Raw genomic sequence first — 26998 nt, 5'->3', positions numbered from 1 at the left:
TAAGATGAATTTTATCTTTTAATAATAGATACTTGGAAGAAATGGATGTAGCTTTAGATCCCTAAAGAGCGAGTCAGATGAAATCATCTCTGAAATGACATGAGTAACAGATGAGCCCTGAGATGAACCAGACTCAAAAGGGAACTCAGTCCTCATCTGGGTGTCACCAGACAGTAAGGTTAGAAATCATTACTCAGCTGTATGCAGTACCTTGTGTTGAAGGATGTTCAGAATGAGCTTATGGTGAATGAGGCTCCTGGGATGAATCCAGGAAGGTGTTCATCATTTCAGCAGCAGCTCTTATGTACAAATCTCTGAGTATTACTTTTATTATTATTAGAATCACTTTTATGTCTATTACTGTTTATTTTTTTATTTATTGTTTATTTATTACTTAAAAAAAATAAATGACTTCAAATCATAGAACTTGCATGGTTTCTATTTTGAGTATTATATCGACAGCGTTTAGCAGACGTCCACATCCAGAGCATCATGTTAGATCAATAGGAGGAGTTAACATTCTAGGAGCACCATGAAGAATTTTTTGTGAAAACCAGTGGAGTTATATTATTGGATTTAACTAACAAATATAAATAATTAAATAAGCAAGCCAACACAAATCCATAAATTAAGTAAACAGGCTTATTTAATTATGACAAAAATACCAGTGTTCCGTAAATGAATAAGAATAATTGTATCTTTTATCTTTCAGCCTTTACTCCGATTGTTCATTTCAGGCTATCAGTTGCCTGTACACTTGACCTTATATGGAGTATTTTGAGTGTCGGTAAATGCAAATGAGTTGCGATCAGCACATAGACACACACACACACACACAAAAGCCCAAACCAAATCCAGTGTATAATTGCGGTTCGGTTTGGCTCATGTAAAAATTTACACAAAACTTTAGGAAAAGATTCATAAACAAGGAACAGTGTAAATAGATTTAATTGAAGAAAATCTCAGTTTCCAGTTTTCTTTTCTGTTGGACTTTGAATTGGGGAACATGACCTGGTGCTGAGTTCAGGGACTCTGTGGTGTCTCAGGGTTGGAGCATGTGCATGTGTCAGTATAGGACGTGTTCTGAATTTTCAGGTAGATCTGTAACGTTAATGATTGTCTTGACATCTTCAGTGTGGAATAACAGTGTGAAGGTTACAGAGTATTTATTTGCAGTCAGCCATAAAGACAAGGTCAATCAGGCGTTGGCCTGAACACAGCAACTATTAGCAGAATCTAGGTTAAAGCATACATACAAACAGTAATCAGAGAAGCTCAGGCTGGTATGGAAAGACATGGCGTCTGCGTATAAATAAGCCCACATTGCTGATGTTTACATGCTGGCGTTTAGCACAGTCGAGCGAGTGCTGATAGTGTGGTGTGGGGGAAGGAATAGCTGGAGGTATGACATCTTATCTCACTTACTCCAGAGCTAGAATCTGGACTGTAAATTGTTTCTTAATGTGAGGTCTCTTATGTTTGTTTCTGCTTGTGTAATTGTGTGTGCTGTTTTAATATTCATCTGCTCATTGTTGTGTTGTGTCATAAAGCAGCTATAAGTCATTAGCATCCGGCATGTGTAGTACCATAAATAACCATAAGCTTAATTTAGCCCTGTGTGGGCTTGCTGTCAGGTATTGTCAAGGGTCATTTACTTCCACCATTATTTGGTCTGACAGCAGCTCTGTGCCAGTCAGAATCCTGGAGTAATTGAATGTTGCGGAAAAGTTTTTTTTCATTGCAAGCACTATTAAAATAACTGCTGGGTTTTGTTTTTTCTGGGGCTTTAGAGAGATTGTGAGCAGTGTCATTGTATTTGTCTTAATGTTACTGAATGCGGAAAATGAAAATATCTATATTCTCGTGGTCATTTTCATGTAATGCTCCATCAGATAACACACTTCTCTATAGTCCTTCAGGGATAAAGTCAATGAAGAGAAGAGAAACATCACAACAGTACTTAATTATAGATCCAATAATTACATTAAAAAGATATTTTATAAAACACTATCAGTCTGAAGTTATACTGATCCACAGTTAGTTATTATTTCCTGTTTTTATTTTTTAAACTCAGCACCTTTCTTCACAGCCTTAGCCACAGATGACTGATTCCTTTTTAGTTTGTTCTCAATGATTTTTCTTTATGGAACAGAAATATTGTGATGTTTTGGAAAATGCTGTGCAGTTTATTTACCTTTTAGGGATATAATGATACTCACCATTAGAATTCACTACAGTGTGATATGGTGGTGATATCGGTTTTCATCCTTATATTAGTTTGGTAGTTACAACTGTTTGTCATTGTTGCAGCCAAAAATGTTTGATTTTGTTTGTTTATTGCCGGTCTCGTTACCAATGTTAGCCCGGATGCACATGTCCATCATTGTCTATGCAGATGTCATCTTGCTTTGAGAGAAAATTGAGGGAAAAGAAATTTGAATATTGCTGCTAGCCATATTACTGATGAAGTGCAGACATCAGTGACCATGATCATATGACCATGTGACTCAAATATATGGGTTCATAGAAGATACAGCCTACTAGAAACTTCAGTTTCATGTCAGTCGTGTCCCTGATTCCCTTAAGTCATGAATGTCATGTACACGAGTCCGGGACCTGACCACATGTCCACAGAAGACACACCAAGAAAGTAAAAAACGTAATCATGTGTCACAACAACGATAACAAGCTACCTATATTTTAACTGAAGTTGCCTGAGAGTTCGGTTCGTCTATCATTTTTGAGCTGAGTTGGTCCAGAAAATATGATGTCATTTCCTGCAAGGGAACATAAGCATCAATACCCCCTGTTTTTTGAGGTGCACTGTGGGATTTTTTAGGGAACAAACATACCGGTGCACTAGAAAGCCATTAAAACAGCTGACTCTTGATATACACACTCTTTTGGTAATTTTATTATTTTGCTTAGTAGAAGTGTTTCTCTTAAACCTGGTCCAAGATCGAGCGGAAGTTTTTTCTCCATCTAGAGATGAGATATATTTCAAAGTTATATTCTTTCCATTTAAACTTCATCACATGAATGTTTAATAGAAATGTTTGAATATTAATTTTTGTTGATCTGTCAACTTAATATGATTTTTTTCCCCACCCTAATACTGGGCAAAGCCACACAATCTAGTTTCCATGGAAACGTAACATAATTTAGCCAAAGAATACCATCAGAGTTTCAGAATTCATCCAAAATAAAGTTAAATATGATATATTCATATGCAGTATGCTTTGTATGTTCTTACTGTCGAGTTTAAAACAATTTATTATTTATGTCAAATTCAAATGCTGACCATGCTGATTGTGTGAGTGTTGATTCAGAACGTTTTATTGTTCAATGAAGGATGATATTGAACAGTAAACATTAGAAAAAATTGTAGGACTTGATTTGCAACTAGAACGATGACATATTTTAATAATAATTAGACAACCAAAACAACAAAACAGGTGTTCCTAATAAAGTAGTCAGTGAGTGTATATACATGTATTTGTATCCCGTTTTGACTTTGACTTTTAAGGCACAAGTGTTCAGTTTACATGTAGGTGCACAGACTGTCATGAAGCTCGACTAAGCAGTAACGAACTCTAATAAACCTATGAGATCTCTAAGTCTCCTTCAGCCACAGGGGATGTGATTCGATTTCTATACAGTCAATTATACACCACTTAGTTCCTATCCAGTAATTTGATTGTACAGGCGTTGTTCTAAGCTTCAATACCTTACATTGCAAATCTAGCTATAGTTTGTTACAAACAAGTTGTCATGGCAACAGATCAAGTTGTGTCAAGCAGTGGTTTCTTTGCAAACTATTTTTGTTGACAGAGAAATAAGAGCACCCAAACTCAGTGAGCACAGGAAAGCAGAGACATAACTTTAGGCAAAAGGATTTACAAATGATTTGAAGTTTCACTCACCATGTGTGTGATTGGAACACAGACACTGATGGAATTCTGCGACTGTTAGAGGAAAGGTCTAGATGAATGAATAGGGAACAAGGTGGCAATACTGCTGCAGACTGCAGTGTTGTCTGTTATGATATTTAGAAAAAAAATGATCTGAGCCAATACTGGGGAAGATTGGACAGACATTGTTGGAGGCGTAGCATGTTATCTTAACCAGTAGGTGGCACTGGTAGAAAAATTTGTTGGATAGCTGCAGGTAATGATCTTAAAGATATCTACAAAATGCAAAGTCGTTGCATGGATAGATAGACACGTGGACAAAATTGTTGGTACCCTTCGGTCAATGAAAGAAAAACTCACAATGGTCACAGAAAAAACTTTAATCTGACAAAAGTAATAATAAATAAAAATTCTATGAATGTTAACCAATGAAAGTCAGACATTGCTTTTCAACCATGCTTCAATGGAATTATTTAAATAAACTCATGGAACAGACCTAGACAAAAATTATGGTACCCCTCACTTAATATTTTGTTGCACAACCTCACTGCAATCAGACGATTCCTGTAACTGTCAGTGAGACTTCTGCACCTCTCAGCAGGTATTCTGACCAACTCCTCATAAGCAAACTGTTCCAGTTGTTTCCGGTTTGAAGGGTGTCTTTTCCAGACAGCATGTTTCAGCTCCTTCCAAAGATGCTCAATAGGATTGAGGTCAGGGCTCATAGAAGGCCACTTTAGAATAGTCCAATGTTTTCATCTTAGCCATTCTTGGGTGTTTATAGCTGTGTTTTGGGTCATTGTCCTGTTGCAAGACCCATGACCTGCAACTGAGACCAAGCTTTCTGACACTGGCCAGCACATTTCTCTCTAGAATACCTTGATAATCTTCAGATTTCCTTGTACCCTGCACAGATTCAAGACACCCTGTGCCAGATGCAGCAAAGCAGCCCCAGAACATAACAGAGCCTCCTCCATGTTTCACAGTAGGGACAGTGTTCTTTTCTTGATATGCTTCATTTTTCCGTCTGTGAACATAGAGCTGATGTGCCTTGGCAAAAAATTCCATTTTTGTCTCATCTGTCCATAGGACATTCTCCCAGAAGCTTTGCGGCTTGTCAACATGTAGTGTGACATATTCCAGTCTAGCTTTTTTATGATTTGTGTCCTCCTTGGTCCTCTCCCATGTAGTCCACTTTGGCTCAAACAACGACGGATGGTGCGATCTGACACTGATGTTCCTTGAGCGTAAAGTTCACCTTGGACCTCTTTAGAAGTCTTTCTGGGCTCTTTTGTTACCATTCGGATTATCCGTCTCTTCGATTTGTCATCAATTTTCCTCCTGTGGCCACGTCCAGGGAGGTTGGCTACAGTCCCACGGATCTTAAATTTCTGAATAATATGTGCAACTGTAGTCACAGGAACATCTAGCTGCTTGGAGATGGTCTTATAGCCTTTACCTTTATCATGCTTGTCTATAATTTTCTTTCTAATCTCCTGAGACAACTCTTTCCTTCACTTCCTCTGGTCCATGTTGGGTGTGGTACACACCATGTCACCAGACAACACAGTGACTACCTGGAGCCCTACAGTATATATAGGCCCACTGACTGATTACAAGATTGTAGCCACCTGTGATGCTAATTAGTGGACACACCTTGAATTAACATGTCCCTTTGGTCACATTATTTTCAGTCTTTTCTAGGGGTACCATAATTTTTGTCTAGGCCTGTTCCATGAGTTTATTTTTTTAAATAATTCCATTGAAGCATGGTTGAAAAGCAATGTCTGACTTTCATTGGTTAACATTCATAGAATTTTTATTTATTATTACTTTTGTCAGATTAAAGTTTTTTCTGTGACCATTGTGAGTTTTTCTTTCATTGACCGAAGGGTACCAACAATTTTGTCCACGTGTGTACATACATACATACATACATACTTTATTGATCCTGGAGGAAACTGCCCCACGTCCTGTTTGGTGGCTTTATTTTAACATAATATAATGTCAGACACTACAATGTTTAATATGCTGATATTTAGTGCAGTGCTCTTGCTTGTGCAATTCAGAATTCAAACAGATGTGTTGTGGTGAAGATTCACTTCAAACCACTTCAGACATAAGCAGTTCTGCCATATTGTCAAGTTCAGATGTGTAGGGTTTAAAACACTTTATCAATCTTCTGTGCAATTACTGAGCAGAATTGCCTCTGTGTATTACTTTGTTACAGGAAAGAATGGAGCACCAGAAGAATCCTGATGTCCCATCATCTACACAAGAACTGAAAACATCTACAGTGGACTCCACTCTTCATCTAGATTCAGAGAGCTGTTCCTCTGCACAGAGCACACCACTTGTACCTCCAACTAGGCCAAGGAGGCCCCAGAGATCCCCCCGGGTAGAAGGATCCACTGAGATATCACAGCCTGATCTCCCAGAATTGACCCAGGAGAAAGCCGACTCTTTTGTTCCCAACAAGGCCAGCCAACCATCAGGTCCAGTGCAACAGCTTTATGATGACAGACCCCCTGCTTTGGCCGGACACGCTGCTGCAGCGAGGAGCCACATGTCAATGAGAGCAGCCTCGCTTCCTCAGGCACCGTCCTACAAACCACCACTGACAGATCCCTCTGTTCACCCTCAGCGGGCACTCTCTGTAGCCGGGACATCTGATACAAAGCCTCACACGGATGATGATTTCAGGTAATCGCAAGTCACATCACTGCTTTAATCAGCATATTCATACTGTCATGTTTTCCTCAACCATGCCAGCAGGTGGATTGTCCCCAAATGTGTGAATGAGTGTGTACATGGTGCCATGGAATATATTGTGTTTATGCCCACCTCACATCCCAGTGCAACCCTGACTAGGATAAAGTGCATACTGAAAGTGAGGGAGTGATTAATGCAATCTCAGAATAATGTGAGCTAAGATTAATGTAATCTCAGATTAATGCAATTTCAGACTAATGCAATCTCAAATTAATGTGACAACAGACTGATGTGACCGCAAATGAATGCAATCTCAGATTGATGTGATCTCAGATTTATGTGATCTCATATTATTATGATCTCAGTTTAAATTGATCTCAGATTAATGTGCGGTCTCAGATTGATGTGATCTCAGATTAATGCAATCTCATTAATGTGATCTCAGATTTATTTGATCTCAGATTGATGGAATCTCAGATCAATGCAATCTCAGTTTAATGTGACATCCGATTGATGTGACTGCAGATTAATGTGATCTGAGTTTAATGTGATCTCAGATTAATCATATCTCAGCCTAATAATATCTCAGATAAATGAGCTGTCTCAGATTGCTATTTTTTAAAGCATATATTCATGTTTAAAGTGATATTTAACGAGCGCACACATATTGAATATAATATTAGTGTTTCTCATTTTTCAACATCCATTAAGTCACAGCTTCCTGCTATTAGCGGTACAAATCAACCTAAGCCTCAGAGGAGCCCTGCAGACAATAAGAGATATTCATGGATCTTTGATTTCGCTTACCATCTCTTCTATATCTCCATTCCTTTCTTCCTTGTGCACACGTCTCACTCCTTCCTTTCTCTTCTGCTCTCCACATGAGTATTAAAGAACGAGAGGACTTTAGCTGCTTAATGATAATGGTTAATGTACCGAGAACATGCAGAGGGAAATAATGCAACAAAATTATAGACTATCAAGAGGGAAACTTGATCACCTACAGAACATAACTGAAGGCATTTAGTGCTCGAATTTAGAAATAGAGGAAACCTAGAAAACACACACACACCACCAAAGATCTATTATGTAGATGTACTTTATTGTCTCTGATCTCTCACTTTGCTCCCAGAGTGCACATAATCACATGGAATGTGGGCTCAGCCATGCCCCCAGATGACATCACTTCCTTGTTGGGGCTGAACGTAGGCGATGGAAATACAGACATGTATATCATAGGGTAAGAGCTGCCCTGCTGGCTATTTTGAATTTTTTAATCTTGGGCATCAACATGATAAAGCAAATAATGCAAAACATAATGCAAATAAAGTTGTTGCTAGTCTGCCAGAGTTTATGAATGGTTCATTGGCTTGCGTAACATAGCTTGTTGTTACACAAGACTTTACACTTGCAGTTGGTTAATATTTGAGATGTACTTGGCACAAGAAGATATGTTTTGATTAGATAATCCAGCTACATGAACAAGCTTAGCTCAGGATAATCACTCTGAATGTAACATTATGACCTACACAATTATTACAGATCATTACATAAACAGTTATAAAATTAGTTACAAAACAGTCTGTTAATTTACTTTCAGTAAATCTCTTGTTCATCACTCCATCTGTTCCTTAATACCAGATTACAGGAAGTGAACTCTATGATCAATAAACGGCTGAAGGACGTCCTTTTCACCGACCAGTGGAGTGAAGTCTGCATGGACACTCTCAGCCGCTTTGGATATGTGTTGGTCAGGAACAACAAGAACACGTGCACACACACACACACACACACACACAGCTGCGCACTTTTAGACATGTTTTCTTAATGCTATTTGACACATTTCAGTATTAATCCCAGTCTTTAGTTTTACATTTACATTTACATTTACAGCATTTGGCAGACGCCCTTATCCAGAGCGACGTACATAAGAGCTTAAATCTCTAACATTGAATACATTAATGCTGGCTCACTAAGTTACATACTTAAGATACCATGAGTTTAAAACATTTGTTCAAAGTTACAATGAAAAAGTGTCAAAGGTGTGTTTTTTGTTTTGTTTTTTTTTAAATGCGAAAGATAAGGAAAGAAGTGCTAGTTGAAGTGTTTCCTGAATAAGTAGGTCTTCAACCGCCGCTTGAAAATATCCAGTGACTCAGCTGTCCGGACCTCTAGGGGAAGTTCATTCCACCACCTTGGTGCCAGTACAGAGAAGAGTCTTGTAGTATACTTGCCTCTTACCCTGAGAGATGGTGGAACCAGTCGAGCAGTGCTGGTAGATCGGAGGGTGCGGGGTGCAGTGCGAGGAGTGATGAGGGCTTTGAGGTAAGAGGGAGCTGGTCCATTTTTGGCTTTGTAGGCCAGCATCAGTGTTTTGAATCTGATGCGTGCAGCTACCGGAAGCCAGTGGAGGGATCGCAGCAGCGGGGCGGTATGCGAGAACTTTGGCAGGTTGAAAACAAGCCGGGAAGCTGCATTTTGGATCATTTGCAGAGGACGGATTGCGTTCATAGGTAGACCTGCCAGCAGCGCATTGCAGTAATCCATTCTAGAAATGACAAGAGACTGAACAAGTACCTGAGCAGCCTGTGTGGACAGAAATGGCCGAATCCTTCTAATGTTGTAGAGAAGAAACCGACATGAGCGAGTCACATTAGCAACATGAGAGGAAAAGGACAGTTGATTGTCCATGGTTACCCCAAGGTTGCGAGCTGTGGCTGAAGGGGAGATCAGATCGTTGTGCAAGGATATAGCAAGATCATGACCTGAGAATGAATCACCTGGGATGAAGAGCAGCTCAGTTTTGCTAGGATTAAGCTTTAACTGATGAGCAGTCATCCATGATGAAATTTCTGCCAGACATGCAGAGATCCGGTCAGAAGCTGTGGCATCTGCGGGTGGGAAAGAGAAGATAAGTTGTGTATCATCAGCATAGCAGTGGTAAGAGAACCCATGTGAGGAAATAACTTCACCAAGAGAGTGAGTATACAGGGAGAAAAGAAGAGGACCAAGTACTGAGCCTTGTGGGACGCCAGTGGAGAGTCTGCATGGAGCAGATGTCTCTCCCCTCCATGTTACCTGATATGAGCGTCCTTCCAGGTAGGAAGCGAACCAATCCCAAGCTGATCCGCAAATCCCAAGACTCCTGAGGGTGGCTAAGAGAGTCTTATGGTTGACCGTATCAAACGCTGCTGAAAGGTCAAGGAGGATAAGGACGGATGAGAGTTTGGCTGATCTAGCAGCATGTAGTTTCTCAGAGACATCTAAAAGGGCTGTCTCTGTGGAATGAGCTGCTTTAAAGCCAGACTGGTTGGGTTCTTGGAGGTTGTTCTGTGAGAGATAGACAGACAGTTGATTAAAGACAATGCGTTCAAGAATTTTTGAAAGAAATGAGAGAAGTGATACCGGTCTGTAGTTACTGATGTCTGATGGATCCAGAGCAGGTTTCTTCAGGATGGGAATAACCCTTGCTCTCTTGAAAGTAGTTGGTACCTGACCAGATGCTATGGATCTATTGGCGATAGTGGTAATGAAGGGCAGAAGGTCTTGCGAGATGGTCTGGAGCATAGTGGAAGGGAGTGGATCCAATGGGCAGGTGGTAGGATTGCAAGACTGGATGAGTTTTAGAATCTCTTCTGCTGTTACAGTTGAGAAATGCGACAACAAAGGTGTAGGGGAATCCATACTCTGAGATGTAAGTGCAGTCGGGGCTGAAGTGAAGGTCCGGCAGATTTCCTCAATCTTCTCCTGATAGAAAGAAGCAAAGTCTTCTGCAGTCAGGGAGGATGAAGAAGGTGGAGCCGGGGGGTTGAGCAGAGAAGAGATGATGTGGAATTTCCGAGGGTCATGTGAGGAAGCTTCAAGCTTTTCCTTGTAGAAGGAAGTCTTGGCAGAAGTCACATCTGAGGAGAACTTGGCCATGAGTGTTCGGTAAGAATCAAGATCTGCATCAAGTTGTGATTTCTTCCACTTTCTCTCTGATGATCTTAGCTCTCTTCGATTGTTGCGCAGCACATCTGAAAGCCAAGGAGCAGAACAAGAAGTTTTCTTGGGTTTAGTGAACATAGGGCAGAGGAAGTCCATAGTTGAGGAAAGAGATGAGAGGAAAGTATCTGTGGCCGAGTCCAAGGGTAGTGAGGAAAAAGACTCAGGATCAGGAAGGGAAGAAAGAGTGCCAGAAGCTACAGAAGAAGGGGAGACAGAGTAAAGGTTGCGGCGGGTAAGAGCGAGGGGGTGAGAGGTAGTTTTAGGTAGGGTAGGGAGAGTGATGGTGAAGGATACCAGGTGATGATCAGAGACGTGTAGTGGGGTAGCAGTCACGTCTGTAGCTGGAGAAGGACGGGTGAAAAACAGGTCCAGCACATTGCCTCCTTTGTGTGTGGGGATGTAGCTGTTGAGTGTGAGTGTGAATGAGTCGAGAAGAGACAGGAGGGAAGAAGAATGTAGCTTGTCAGAGGGGAGGTTGAAGTCACCAAGCACTGTCAGGGGGGAGCTATCGGAAGGGAAAGCACTAAGCAGTGTGTCCATTTCTTCCAGAAAGTCACCTAGGGGACCAGGAGGGCGGTAAACAACAATGATAACAAGGTTAATTGGAGAGGTAACTGAAATGGCATGGAATTCAAAAGAGGATATGGTTAAATGAGACAAGAGGAGAGGTGTAAAGCACCATTTCTTTGACAGCAATAAACCTGTACCACCACCCCTGCCTGTTTCTCATGGTGAGTGAGAGAAAGCATAGGCAGAGGATAAAGCAGCTGGTGTAGCAGTGTTCTGTGGGGATATCCAGGTCTCTGTTAGTGCAAGAAAATCAAAGGAGTAATGGGAAGTTAAAGCAGAGATAAAATCAGCTTTTTTCACAGCAGACTTGCAATTCCTGAGCCCACCTACCACCACTGTTTGAGACTTACACAACAGAGGAGAGTAGATGAGGTTACTTGGATTGTGACCTCTGCTCTGTGGATGAGAGCGTCTGTGAGAGTAGGAATTGAGTACAGAGATGGGTTTAAGGCACATATTTGCAGTCAAACAAGAGTGAGAATTAAGGTATGGTAGAATATAGCAAAACAGTATTAGACACTAAGTTTACAATGAGAGAGAGAGATACTTACTTACACTCAACAGCTACATCCCCACACACAAAGGAGGCAATGTGCTGGACCTGGTTTTCACCCGTCCTTCTCCAGCTACAGACGTGACTGCTACCCCACTACACGTCTCTGATCATCACCTGGTATCCTTTACCATCACTCTCCCTACCCTACCTAAAACTACCTCTCACCCCCTCGCTCTTACCCGCCGCAACCTTTACTCTGTCTCCCCTTCTTCTGTAGCTTCTGGCACTCTTTCTTCCCTTCCTGATCCTGAGTCTTTTTCCTCACTGCCCTTGGACTCGGCCACAGATACTTTCCTCTCATCTCTTTCCTCAACTATGGACTTCCTCTGCCCTATGTCCACTAAACCCAAGAAAACTTCTTGTTCTGCTCCTTGGCTTTCAGATGTGCTGCGCAACAATCGAAGAGAGCTAAGATCATCAGAGAGAAAGTGGAAGAAATCACAACTTGATGCAGATCTTGATTCTTACCGAACACTCATGGCCAAGTTCTCCTCAGATGTGACTTCTGCCAAGACTTCCTTCTACAAGGAAAAGCTTGAAGCTTCCTCACATGACCCTCGGAAATTCCACAACATCATCTCTTCTCTGCTCAACCCCCCGGCTCCACCTTCTTCATCCTCCCTGACTGCAGAAGACTTTGCTTCTTTCTACCAGGAGAAGATTGAGGAAATCTGCCGGACCTTCACTTCAGCCCCGACTGCACTTACATCTCAGAGTATGGACTCCCCTACACCTTTGTTGTCACATTTCTCAACTGTAACAGCAGAAGAGATTCTAAAACTCATCCAGTCTTGCAATCCTACCACCTGCCCATTGGATCCACTCCCTTCCGCTTTGCTGCAGACCATCTCGCAAGACCTTCTGCCCTTCATTACAACTATCACCAATAGATCCATAGCATCTGGTCAGGTACCAACTACCTTCAAGAGAGCAAGGGTTATTCCCATCCTGAAGAAACCTGCTCTGGATCCATCAGACATCAGTAACTACAGACCGGTATCACTTCTCTCGTTTCTTTCAAAAATTCTTGAACTCATTGTCTTTAATCAACTGTCTGTCTATCTCTCACAGAACAACCTCCAAGACCCCAACCAGTCTGGCTTTAAAGCAGCTCATTCCACAGAGACAGCCCTTTTAGATGTCTCTGAGAAACTACATGCTGCTAGATCAGCCAATCTCTCATCCGTCCTTATCCTCCTTGACCTTTCAGCAGCGTTTGATACGGTTAACCATAAGACTCTCTTAGCCACCCTCAGGAGTCTTGGGATATGCGGATCAGCTTGGGAATGGTTCGCTTCCTACCTGGAAGGACGCTCATATCAGGTAACATGGAGGGGAGTGACATCTGCTCCACGCAGACTCTCCACTGGCGTCCCACAAGGCTCAGTACTTGGTCCTCTTCTTTTCTCCCTGTATACTCACTCTCTTGGTGAAGTTATTTCCTCACATGGGTTCTCTTACCACTGCTATGCTGATGATACACAACTTATCTTCTCTTTCCCACCCGCAGATGCCACAGCTTCTGACCGGATCTCTGCATGTCTGGCAGAAATTTCATCATGGATGACTGCTCATCAGTTAAAGCTTAATCCTAGCAAAACTGAGCTGCTCTTCATCCCAGGTGATTCATCCCCAGGTCATGATCTTGCTATATCCTTGCACAACGATCTGATCTCCCCTTCAGCCACAGCTCGCAACCTTGGGGTAACCATGGACAATCAACTGTCCTTTTCCTCTCATGTTGCTAATGTGACTCGCTCATGTCGGTTTCTTCTCTACAACATTAGAAGGATTCGACCATTTCTGTCCACACAGGCTGCTCAGGTACTTGTTCAGTCTCTTGTCATTTCTAGACTGGATTACTGCAATGCACTGCTGGCAGGTCTACCTATGAACGCAATCCGTCCTCTGCAAATGATCCAAAATGCAGCTGCCCGGCTTGTTTTCAACCTGCCAAAGTTCTCTCATGCCACCCCGCTGCTGCGATCCCTCCACTGGCTTCCGGTAGCTGCACGCATCAGATTCAAAACACTGATGCTGGCCTACAAAGCCAAAAATGGACCAGCTCCCTCTTACCTCAAAGCCCTCATCACTCCTCGCACTGCACCCCGCACCCTCCGATCTACCAGCACTGCTCGACTGGTTCCACCATCTCTCAGGGTAAGAGGCAAGTATACTACAAGACTCTTCTCTGTACTGGCACCAAGGTGGTGGAACGAACTTCCCCTAGAGGTCCGGACAGCTGAGTCACTGGCTATTTTCAAGCGGCGGTTGAAGACCTACTTATTCAGGAAACACTTCAACTAGCACTTCTTTCATTATCTTTTGCATTTAAATAAATAAAAAAAAAAAAAAAAAAAAAAAAAAAACACACCTTTGACACTTTCATTGTAACTTTGAACAAATGTTTTAAACTCATGGTATCTTAAGTATGTAACTTAGTGATCCAGCATTAATGTATTCAATGTTAGAGATTTAAGCACTTATGTACGTCGCTCTGGATAAGGGCGTCTGCCAAATGCTGTAAATGTAAATGTAAATACTTACAAACCGCTACAGACGCTAGCGAGAACCTTCAATTTATATAGGTAAGCCCTGCCCCCAATTCACACCTTAAGGTTGACTGAAACTACTCCTGATTAATCAGCTGAGAGAACAACAAAGACCAACACTATAAAAATCAACAATGGTATAGAATATAACAATTCAAATCACACTACTCTAGAACAAAGTGAGTTAAGCAGATAGTATACAAAAGTCAGGAACCTACTTTACCAGAAGACAATATATTCAAATGAAGAGAGTTAAAGTGTGTGCATGTCCGTGCATGTGTGTGCGTGTGTGTGCGTATGTGTGTGCGTGTGCGTGTGTGTGTGTGTGTGTGTAAAGTAATGAAAGCACTAAAATCATTCATTCATTCATTCATTCATTCATTCATCTTCTACCGCTTATCCGAACTACCTCGGTTCACGGGGAGCCTGTGCCTATCTCAGGCGTCATCGGGCATCAAGGCAGGATTCACCCTGGACGGAGTGCCAACCCATCGCAGGGCACACACACACTCATTCACTCACGCAATCACACACTAGGGACAATTTTCCAGAGATGCCAATCAACCTACCATGCATGTCTTTGGACCGGGGAGGAAACCGGAGTACCCGGAGGAAACCCCCGAGGCACGGGGAGAACATGCAAACTCCACACACACAAGGTGGAGGCGGGAATCGAACCCCGACCCTGGAGGTGTGAGGCGAACGTGCTAACCACTAAGCCGCCGTGCCCCCAGCACTAAAATCAAAAGACAATAAATTAACATAAATAAATAGAGTTAAAGCAAGGATCTGGTTAACATGAGGCTGTAAAGTCACAGTTCTGAAGCCAGATGTCATCAATCGAAAGCCACAACGACGATAACAGGCTACTTACCTTTGTAACTGAAGTCGGCTGAAAGTTTAATTCAGGTGCCGTTTTTTTGCAGCTGAAAGCTTTTGAAAATACTGTATGACGTCATTTCTTGTAAATGAACATATTGAGCATCGATTCTCTCTGGTTTTTGCGGTTCATTGTGGGATTTTTTTTAAGGAAGCGAATATTCCATATTCTAGTGCACTAGATGGATTTTGAGATTGAGTTAGAGAGAGAGAGAGAACTAGAGTGATAGAGAGAGAGAGAAAGAGAGATGCCTGAGATGCAGCCAAGGACTAAATTATAGAATTACAGTGAGAATATATTGTTTATATATTGTATTATTAGAGAGACCGTGTACCAGCTGCAGTTGGATTCTGTTTCATGAAGATTTCGGACATTCAATGAGAAGATGCAAACTTCATGTGGTCTTTAATGCCAACAATGTCCTAATCAATACACAATTGTCTAAGAGTATATGACTGTAGAAAGGATATTATTCTTAATAACACTCTATGGTGGTTAAAACAGTTTATAATCACACCCGTCAATTTTACCCAAATGAGGATGGGTTCCCTTTTGAGTCTGGTTTCTCTCAAGGTTTCTTCCTACATTTACATTTATGGCATTTGTCAGAATTCATCTTCCATCTAAGGGCATTTTCCCTTGCCACAGTCATCTCAGGCTTGCTTATTGGAGATAAATACAAACACATTTAAATATAAGTCTAATATTAATCTTGATTCTTTTGTGGTATGTTTTTTAAAGCTGCTTTGAGACAATGTTCATTGTTAAACGCACCAAACAAACACATTTGAATTGAACTGAATTGAATAGAGATGTGATACAACAGAAGTCTGATTCTGATCATGTTTGTGTGAGACAGAAGTAAAATCAGGATGGAATTAACCAGTTGTGTGTAAGGATGTGGTAGGGAGGAAGTGGAAGTGAGGAAATGACACTGAGTGGTGCTGTAGTGGTGCTGTAATGGAGATATGTTTTTCTTCATATACTGTATACTCTAACAGGCTGTTACTGGAGCATTCCTTTTTTCTGAAGATGTCACCCCTTAGTCAGAATTCTGGTATTTTAAGAGAAAATATCATATTATACAGATACATGTCAGAACACAGAGCATTTCCTGTTCACAGGTGACATCCCAGAGAATGCAGGGTGTACTTCTGCTGGTGTTTTCTAAGTATTACCACCTGCCGATGATCAGAGGCATACAGACTGAAAACACACGCACAGGGCTGGGGGGAATCTGGGTAAGTCTTAGTGATACAGGTAAGATAAAGATGTTAGAATGTTGCCATGAAATGCAATTCCTCCAGGATTTTGTGATGAGTGTGAGAATGTTTTCCACGCAAAAAAAAAGCCCAAAAAACTTAACTTGCATCAAAAGATTTTGGAAAATGCCTTTGCAAAACACATTGCCTAAGATAAATGGATATTTAACCAGTTGATGGCACTTGGATTGATTAGAGGGATTCGATGTGATGTGCGTCTGCATAATATTGTGTTATATATTTTTTCTAAAGTTTTTTATACTTTTCTAAAATTAGATATTAGATCCTAGTTTTTTTTTCACAGCTTTGTAAATTGTTTATTCTCTCTCTCTCTCTCTCTCTCTCTCTCTCTCTCTCACACACACACACACAAACACACACACAGACACACACACACACACACACACACACACACATGTAATTGTTTCCTGTTCTTCCTTCCAGGGAAATAAGGGTGGAGTAAGTGCTCGGATGAGCGTGCTCGGCCACGCAATATGCTTCCTGAACTGCCACCTGCCTGCACACATGGAGAACTCAGAGAAGCGCATGGAGGATTTTGAGAGCATCCTGCAGCAGCAACAGTTTGAAGGTCAAGCCGCTATGGGAGTCCTGGATCATGAGTGAGACACACGCATACACACACTCCTAATTCAATCTTAATTGTGCTCTCCATGGTACATTTGGCAAAAAAAAGCCTGCAGTGTTGGTATAAATGTGCTCAGTGTTATACATTATTACAGCTTTTCACACTGAGCTTAACCCCATTGCTCTAATCCCCTATTTTAACCCTGTCTACAGGATCATTTAATCCATGTAGCCTAATTAAGAGCGAGGTTAACGGTTTATTAATCCACGGTAATAAACCTTTATTCTTATGCAGGATTATTTGGTGCCAAAATGTGTACAGTGTGAAACAGTGACATGTTTGAACATTACAGTAGATGAAACCCAGTCAGAAACTGAAGAGCGAGTGAAAACCTCATCGCATGTGATGTGATGTGTAAATAATAGCTAAAGTGTGGCTGGATAAAAAAAAGCTCATGTCAAGTGATCAGAGGTTAAGAAAGGACTATTAGCACAAGCTGGATATCAAGATAATTAGCACATGCTTGATTTAAGTTCCTCACTGATGTGAAAGTGTGAGACAAGACACTATTTAAACTGGTCTCTGTTTTTATCCAGTCATGTTTGCTGATGGTGCAAATATGCAAATAAGAGAAATGTCAGATTATAAAGAGCCAGGACGGAGGTAGAGCATGAGCAGTGTGAAACGTCAAACTCCATATCCCAGGATTTCAGGGTTCTCAGTAATCCAGGGAACTATTTCACACCATTATTTCAATATGTCTTGAAGTTTTTTATGGATTTGTTTTGTGTGGATGAATTTTTTCAGTGTTGTTTTCTGGTTCGGGGATCTGAACTTCCGGATTGAAGACTTGGAGATGCATGTGGTTAAAGCAGCTATTGATAATAACAAACTTTCTATGCTGTGGGATAAAGACCAGGTAAGACACAATTCAAATAAATTAATGAACATACTTAGAAAATGACTTTAGATTGGTCAGGATCTTCTACATACTGTGCTGGCTGTGTGCTCTGGTTATCAGAAGGCTTCACAAACACCTGACCTCATGGCAAATCGGCATGTTTTTTTGGAATACTGAATATAACATGCAACTTGTCATATTACAGAGAAAGCACAGAGCCATTCTTGATGTATAAAAGACTTTATACAACACTCATTTTTATGTGTCCAATATACACATCCCTGTGTGTGGTGTTACTATAGAAACTGTAAATGTGGCTAATAATATCATATTGAAAAGGACCCACTTGTAGAGTTAGGTAAGTGTTAAGTGTTAAGATAAGTGCTACTACAAATGTTTAATATCACTCTAGACTTGTGTGTATATGAATTTGTTTCCATTTTGTCCATCCTGTAGTTAAACATGGCCAAAGACACTGAGACTGTGCTGGAAGGATTCCAGGAAGGACCTCTGAAATTCCCTCCTACCTACAAGTTTGATGTGGGAACGGACACGTACGATACCAGGTACAGACTAACAAATCGTAAGCACTTGTAGCCAAATTGTCTAAATCCAAGCTGAAAAAAAAGAAGAGCTCCAGATTTGAAGCAACACTTAACTTTTGAGTGAACTGATTAAACTCGGTGGCATACTGTATTCCAGTTTGAACTCAAATCTACCTCAGGCTTCTCATGTAGCTCTACCATAAACATGTAGACTTCTTAATGTAGAAATATTATTCCAATAACTTGTATCTGTCTCCTTGCGCAATGTGGCTGCGGCTCTCAGGAGCAGCACAGGACTTTTTCATTTTATTTTGCTTTAGTAACAAATGCGTATTTTGTACATCTTATATGTCACAAGCCCTGGATGGTTTATCCTGGTTTGGCAAAAAAAAAAAAAAAAAAAGAAAATTCCCAAAATCAACTTATTCCCAAATGACACTTTGATAATGTAGACTCTAATGCTTCCATCACACATACAATGATTTTTATTGTCTGCAAGTCAATTTATATTGCCTACTACTGGTTGCCATAGTAACAGTGTTTCTCAGTGGGTGGAGCAACGAGCATTCCAAATCTTTGGAGGGAGATTTTTATGTTTGTGTATAAAATTCAGAGGTGTTTATCTGCATCATATCATAAGAGAATCCTCCATGAGATTCCTTCATGGAGAATCAGCATGTGCTCTGAAGTCTGTCTTCACTCCCATCGCTAGTTGCTGCACCGAGTTGCTTCATATTTGCATTGAGTTCAACTCGAATAAAAAAACTAATTCTGCCTCGTCGCTGTACGTGTGAACGCAGTGCAAGAAATGCTGCAATATAAGAATATAATAAGAAATATTATAATAAGAAATAATAATAAGAACATTATAAACACTGTCCATGTGCTCATCTGTTTATGCTGAGCATCCTGTCAATAAATATCTTGTTTATTCTGTTTGACTGTATAGTATAGTACAGTACAGTGTAGTGTAGTTTAGTATAGTGTAGTACAGTATAGTGTAGTGTAGTCTAGTGAAGTTTAGTATAGTCATTCATTCATTCATTCATTCATCTTCTACCGCTTATCCGAACTACCTCGGGTCACGGGGCGCATGTGCCTATCTCAGGCGTCATCGGGCATCAAGGCAGGATACACCCTGGACGGAGTGCCAACCCATCGCAGGGCACACACACACACACACTCTCATTCACTCACGCACTCACACACTAGGGACAATTTTCCAGAGATGCCAATCAACCTACCATGCATGTCTTTGGACCGGGGGAGGAAACCGGAGCACCCGGAGGAAACCCCCGAGGCACGGGGAGAACATGCAAACTCCACACACACAAGGCGGAGGCGGGAATCAAACCCCGACCCTGGAGGTGTGAGGCGAACGTGCTAACCACTAAGCCACCGTGCCCCCCTAAGTTTAGTATAGTATAAAATAGAATAGAATAGAATAGTATAGTATACTATAGTGTAGTATAGTATAGTTCTGTTCAGTACAGTGCAGTATAGTGTAATATAGTGTACTGTAGTATAGTATAGCACAGCATAGTACAGTATAGTATAGTGTGGTGTAGTATAGTGTAGTGTAGTATAGCATAGAGTAATATAGTACAGTACAGTACAGTATAGTATAGGATTGTATAGTATAGCATAATATAGTATAGTATGGTGTGGTATAGTGCAGTATAATATAGTATTGTATTGTACAGTACAGTATAATATAGTATAGTATAGCGTAGCATAGCGTAGTGTAGTATAGTTCAGTTCAGTATAGTGTAGTATAGTATAGTATGGCATAGTATCGTACAGTGCAGTATAGTGTGGTGCAGTACTGTGTAGTGTAGTCTAGTGTAGTTTAGTGTAGTATAGTGTAGTATGGTATAGTATAATATAGTATAGTATCTCGTCACTGTTACTTCTGGCTAAAAGATCTATATCTTTTTCCAGATTTCACCTTTTTAACAGTGTTTACTGTATAAAGTGGGCACGCAGCATACACTGCATCGATCCTCTAGCACTGCTCGACTGCTTCTCCCATCTCTCAGGGAACAAGGATGTCTATAGGCATTCCTCTTCCTCAAATACCTACACTACTCTAGCACTTAATGAAACTTAATGACCTTGTCTGTATGTCTGTGTGCTTTTCTTGCTGTATTTCCTCCTAACCGAGTTTTAAACTGGTTGTATTGTTAATCCAGGACCTAGTGGCCCAGTTTCAATGTATTCATTGATATAGACTTGATAAGAGCATTTGACAAATGCCAGTTATGTAAATTTCAGTTCATAAAAACATCAAATTAAACTGAATAAAAATGTGCCCACTGTACAACACATCCACAATGACCAATATTTAAAGAGTGGTCTTGAAATTGCAATTGAAAAAGTCACACTCCTAAGCAAAAACATCCAAAGCTTACAAAAGTGCTGACAAAAGTGCAGAATAGCATATTAACCATCTTTATTTTTATGTATTTGCTTTCATATGTAATTATCTGCAGCATCATTCATATTTCTTTCCTAGTGGGAAAAAGCGTAAGCCTGCATGGACTGATCGCATTCTGTGGCGTATAAGGCCCATGGCTCCAGCAAGCAGCACATCTAAGCGTAGCTCGATGTCCGGCCTCACCAGCGGCACTCGAGTTACACAGCATTTCTACCGCAGTCACATGGAGTACACTGTGAGCGACCACAAGCCCGTCTCCTCTATCTTCACCCTGCAGGTAAAGCCGTGGCTGAGGCCAGTGAGGAAAACTGTGGTTCAGTGTTCAGAACCGTGTCTGACTGTAATACACACTGCTCTCCACAGTTCCCATATAAAGTGGACATCCCATTGGTGACCCTGATTGTAGAAGATGAATGGAGGGAAGTGACTGATGCTGTGGCCAAATTTAAGGTGGCACCCAATTACTCCAGAAGCTCCTGGGACTGGATTGGACTTTATAAGGTACAACACAGGGAATTCTTTCACTGGATTTATTTCAGCTTACAAATAAGAAGTTTTTAAATAAAGCTGAAACAGAAGTTAGAATGAAGTGAGATACTGCAAAGACATTTTTTTGGCAACAAATAACAGAAAAGCTGTCAAGCAACATACTGTAATTATAAATGCATTACAGTTGGTTATACTCCAGTCCAGTAGATGACGTTAATTTCAGTTTGATTATAAGCCACCATTATTGAACTATGAAGAGCTTCATCACATGGTCTCATAATTCTGGACTACATAAAAGCTGTTATTAGTCAAGGACCGCCAAAGAAGGCATCTGACTGACATGTAACGCTACGATTCACATTTTGTTTTATTCAGCATCATGTTTAGGGTTAGGGTCAATGTCCATACAACCGTAAATTAAATGAGTCATCACAGCAAATTGAATTGTTAACGTAAGCACTGCTTTTTATGCCATTTATTTTTACCAGGTTGGATTTAAACATCATAAAGACTACGTGGGTTACACTTGGGCTAAACAGGAGGAATCTGATTACCTGAGACAGGAGCATCACGTAAGACAGGAAACAATAAACACAATAAACACATAACTGAATAACGTTTCAGCTGAGGGTGAAGATACAGCTGTAACTGATCAGGTGTTTCACATTGTGCAGGTTACCTTCACAGAGGAAGAGTTACCAAAGGAGGCTGGTGACTACATTTTGGGTTACTATAGCAACAATATGAACTCTGTTGTTGGGGTTACTGAGCCATTCCAGGTAACTATTCTCACTTAACATGACTGCTTTTAAAAAATAACAAGGTTTGAAAACAATGTTTGAATACATTTGGTTGATGTGGAAAAAGCAGAAATTTCAACAATTTTTTATTGTATATAATTCTGAAAAGATGTATTATTTTGAGTATATTATCATTTTTTTTTTTTTTTTTAAATAATTTTGATCATTAATATAGTGTCTGTATAGTCAGTGACTTAGTAATCTTACATGACTATAAAATAAATTTCACTGAAGTCATATCACCACTCATCATCAACAAGGATTGAAAACCCTCCCAGATAAACCTTACAATAATGTTTTTAATTTTTCTTCTGCAGATTCAGTTGCCCTCATCCAGCGCTGCTGGTCTCAGTCCCTCTGACAGCTCGGATTTTACCTCTGAGGATGAGGTAAAGAAGGGCAGCAGCAGCAGCAGCAGTAGCCGCAGTGCCACGCCTACTGGCCAAGAGGGAAACTCGCACAAACTGCGCTCCAGACACGACTCCTCCCATTCTGCTTCCAGCTCAAAGGCCGGCAGCCCCGTTAAAACAAGCGACTCCTCAGAAGATCGAGACTCACACTCAGGAAAAAACAGCAAAAAGCCACAAGTGCCCTAAATGTGCTGGCAAACAGCACAGGAGCTGGAGGATTCTGAATTGTGCTTTTGCTGTGTCATAATGTTGTTCAGTGGAGTCTTCTACTTTATGTGGCAGGACAGAGTTAGTGCTTTAGTAGTGCTCTCCTAGGAGTTAAGATGGAATTTATGTCTACGTCACCTGGTTCATATTCACGCTATATGTTTTCTCTTCCCCCCGTTTTAAGCCACATTCAGCTACAAACAATTCTGGGACTTTTACAAAGAGCAAAGCACAATAGTTCAACGAAAAATGTAACTGTTTTCCAATGTATAATTCTTTGTATACTCACTCAGCACACACTGCTGCAGTGTTTGTTGAGGGCATCACAGTCTTTCATAAGTCTCTGTAGAATTGCCCGGTTTTTATGTTTTCATTTTTTTTTTGTTTATTTTTTTTTTTGCTGATAACAAAGCGTTTCTATTTTTTATAACTAAACTGTCAGGACTCATTTGTTTCTTGTAAATTTACTGTCAGTGTAGTGACCTGCTCCTTCATCAGCTAAGCATCCTATCTAAGCATCAGCAGTATGTGAGGACAAATTCAGTCCAGATTGATTTCCATTCTAACCTCCATGTAAAGATATCAGCTCATGATCCTGTGAAATGTTTTACAGCTCCTTCTGTGCACTCAGAGACTCTGCTATGTGAATTCCCAATCATGTAATTCAACCCTTGTAAACTTACAGCTTGGTGGTTATGTCTTCTTGTCATTACAGAAAGAAACTCTTAGCTCATATTCTTCTGCTTCTCTTCCAATCCAATGCTAAATTGATTTAAAGGGGGAAAAAACACAAATGCATTGGCAAGAGCAAATTCATACTTTGTGAATAAATCGTACAACAATATTTAAGCTAATATAGTTAGATGTGTGGAAGAATGTCATCTAAACGTTCTTGTGCCCGGTTAGATTTGATCTGAAGTCTCACACAGTACATCATCACTGCTGTAACCATACTGTAACTGTGGGGATTCTGTGATCTGTTTCGTCTGGTAATTTCTAGGATTTGTCCTGTGTGGTGAAGATCTCTCTCTCTCTCTTTCTCTCTCCCTCCCTCCCTCCCTCTTATTAGCAGTTCACAGTGCAGTGCAGTTCTCAGTAGCTGTAGTCCAGTAGCTGGTCAATCTCAGTGCACCGTTTAGGACCAGGAGTTCTCTTGGTGTACTCACAGTGTACTATGTAAGTGTAAGGGTGTGTGTATCTGTGTGTTTATGTGTGTGACTGAACATCACGCACAACATATTGTGCTGTCGAATTCCTTTTAAAAGTGCAGACATGTGAAACAGCAAAATTCAAACACGACCCTTAAACTTTGATAGAAGGAAGAAGATCTAAGTGTTTTATGCTTTTTTAAATTAATTAGTTTATTTTTTATTTTATTTGAAGTACTGTTGAAATAGATTTGAAGCAACAACGCAACAAGAGTGATGCGCTCTTTACACTCACATTGCACACATACAGTGATTTTTATCTCTAACGAGTCTCCAGTCTCTGTACTATAAAGTCATCAGTAGCTGTTCCTACTATTGGTTGCCATAGTAACAGTGTCACATCCCTGGACACAAACTGTGTAGTATACTGTATCTGGTCACTGTTGCTGGATATTGCAACTTTCATTGGGCTTGAACTTGTGGCTTTGTCACTACAATTCTGTATGTGTGAACGTAGCAAATGCCTTTATTTTGTCCCCTACTGGAATAAGACTAACGTTTTTCTAGAATTTTTAATTCAGGTGGTTTTCACACTGGTCACGTTTCTGTACTTCACACCCAAAACTCCAAAGTGTAATTGTTCCTTGATTTAAAAATCTAAATACAGAGAGCTGGATTTCACCGTCTCCGGCTCAAATCCCAGCCTGTGTGTTGTTTTAGTTAAAAGTAGTAGTGGCAGTTGTACGGTCACGGTGCTTATCAGATTTACTCAGAGTTCAAATCATATTTGTAGCTTTTTACAACTTTTACTCCTCCTGAGAGTCACAGCAAAACATTTTGGGCTAGAAATCTGTTTTAATGAAGGACATACTGTAAAACAAACAATGCTGCTGTAATATTTCTGAGGAAAACAGGATATTTTTAGATACAGGCTGGAATTACTGAATTATTATAAGCTAAGTTGTTTTAAATATACAACCATGCTTCTAAAATATTTATTCTTTTTTTCTTTCTTTTGAAGACAAATTGAAGCTCTTAGGGTCTAGAGGTTACTTCAGTCTTCAGTTTGAGGTTTGAGAGCTGTGGATGTGGTAAGGTTTAAAGGATAACAGTTAAGGTTTCAATCTTCTCCGTGTCTGCAGAACAGCTGCCAGTCACTCATTCAGTCTCAATGGAAATTGTTGATGTTTATGGATAGAATTGACAATCATTGCCAAAAAAAAAAACAATGTGTTTATATAACGTGGTATTGTACGTATAAGTGTCTTAATTTATATTTTTATGCTGTTATATGTACCATATGCAGAATTTCCTTCTGCTGGCCAGTGTCATGAAGGCATTATAAATACACAGGTTTTAATTTAATTTTTAAAAAAGTTTCATTTGTGGGTGAGTTAGATGAAAATATTTTGTTTAAATTTTGCACTGTTGAAAATGAATTCAGTTCTAATTTCTGAGTTTCACTTTTTTTCATATGACTCACCTGTGTGTTTCTTTCTTTTTTAATATAGAATTATATATCTTGCCTAATGTATTTTATTGAATCATATCTGATTTATTATGTAATTTATTATACAATTTTATTGAAGGTGTATAATTTAAGAGATTGTACTTTATAGATTCATATATTTAGTTGATGAAGGTTCATTTGTGATGGAAGCCGTTTGGCCGATGTTGTCCAACACTTGTGTCCATAAGAAAATAAATCCTTGTCAACGTGAACTCTTTCTAGTCTTTGTGTTTTTTACACTTTTATATAAAGTCATTTCATAAGCAATGGCAGTGCCAGGGAATGTGCTGAAAGACACATTCTAGATTTAGGGCTAGATTTAGATTCATGGTGTTGACATACATAAGATGTAGGGAATAAAACACATTGTTATAGCAAGATACATTTGAGGGGTTCATAAGTTTACAATTACTATTACAGAATCTGCAAAATGTTAATCATTTAAAAATTAATTAAAAACGTTATTTTGTTGTTTGTTTAGTTTTCCCTGAATAAGCTGTTTCACATAGCAGGTGTTTGCATACAATAAGTGAATTTACACAAATGAATTAGTTTAGAAGTGTAAACATCCTTTATTCTTAATCCTGTGTGTTGGTATATGGATAATCAATGACTGATTTGATGTTTTGTGATAGTTGTTGATGAGTCTCTTGTTTATCGTGAGCAGTTAATTTGCCTACATACTGTAGATATGGGGAGAACATGGAAAGCTGAGCTCAGGGATTCCAGGGCTGTAAGGCAGCTATAATACCTGCTCTGTGTGTGTGTGTGTGTGTGTGTGTGTGTGTGTGTGTGGGTGGGTGAGTGAGTGAGTGAATAGATGAAAGGATGAATAAATCAATGTGAGAGCTACCCAAGACAAAATCTTCACCAGAAATGACCGTGATTGTGTTCAGGAACTGGCAGACATTTCTAGATACCTATAGAAAAAAAATCTCCTGATCTTTCTCAAGTCTTCATCTGTCCATTTTAAGTGAATCTGTGTCCCTGATAGCCTCAGATTACCTTTCTTCAGTGCTAGGACATGAACCTAAGGTGTTAGGACATGAACCTACATCAATGAACTTCCAGTGAGGGAAAGATTGTGTGCTTGAAATGACAAGATGGTGTAATAAATGTGATGAACAAAAACTACTATTACTACAACTATTACTACTACAAGGACAACTTCACCTGCCTGTGCCAGTGACGACACCATTAAACTGCTCTCGGTTTGAGGCCCATTATAAAGACCACCCCTACTCCCAAAAACCAGGTACTCTGTCTCACCACGGCAGATGTGAGAAAAACGCAGAGTTAACCCACTGAAATTTGCTGTACCAGACATCATTCCTGGGAGAGTGTTCAGGGAATGTGCAGACCACCTAGCAGTTGTCTTCACTGACATCTTCAATATTTCCCTGACTGTCAACACGCCTCAAGACCACTACCCTCGTCCCTGTGCCGAAGAAGTCTTTAGAGTCCTACTTCAAGAGAGTCATCATAAAGCAAGTCAAGACCCGGCTGCCACCCATACTGGACCCAATGCAGTTAGC

At 40.2% G+C, this 26998-nt stretch overlaps 1 protein-coding gene across 2 annotated transcripts in view; it reads left to right on the top strand.

Annotated features, from left to right (window-relative positions):
• Nucleotides 1–25675, top strand: part of inpp5jb (inositol polyphosphate-5-phosphatase Jb) — a 28951-nt gene extending 3276 nt beyond the window's left edge. The window contains exons 1-13 of one of the 2 annotated variants that reach the window (XM_060883995.1): nt 1019–1402; nt 6142–6614; nt 7756–7863; nt 8265–8373; nt 16293–16409; nt 16875–17050; nt 17824–17935; nt 18374–18483; nt 20978–21176; nt 21263–21400; nt 21877–21960; nt 22063–22167; nt 22506–25675. In XM_060883995.1, coding sequence (XP_060739978.1) covers nt 6148–6614; nt 7756–7863; nt 8265–8373; nt 16293–16409; nt 16875–17050; nt 17824–17935; nt 18374–18483; nt 20978–21176; nt 21263–21400; nt 21877–21960; nt 22063–22167; nt 22506–22784 — 2004 coding nt within the window. In that variant the 5' untranslated portion in view covers nt 1019–1402; nt 6142–6147 and the 3' untranslated portion in view covers nt 22785–25675. Of the gene's footprint in view, nt 1–1018; nt 1403–6141; nt 6615–7755; nt 7864–8264; nt 8374–16292; nt 16410–16874; nt 17051–17823; nt 17936–18373; nt 18484–20977; nt 21177–21262; nt 21401–21876; nt 21961–22062; nt 22168–22505 lie in introns of those variants that run through there. The other variant, XM_060883994.1, reaches the window with a different exon arrangement.
• Nucleotides 25676–26998: the final 1323 nt, after the last annotated feature.

Source organism: Tachysurus vachellii, chromosome 12, assembly GCF_030014155.1.
Source record: "Tachysurus vachellii isolate PV-2020 chromosome 12, HZAU_Pvac_v1, whole genome shotgun sequence".
Classification (NCBI taxonomy): Eukaryota; Metazoa; Chordata; class Actinopteri; order Siluriformes; family Bagridae; genus Tachysurus; species Tachysurus vachellii.
The sequence above is the reverse complement of the archived record's forward strand: the minus strand, read 5'-3'. Positions and strand labels throughout refer to the sequence as shown.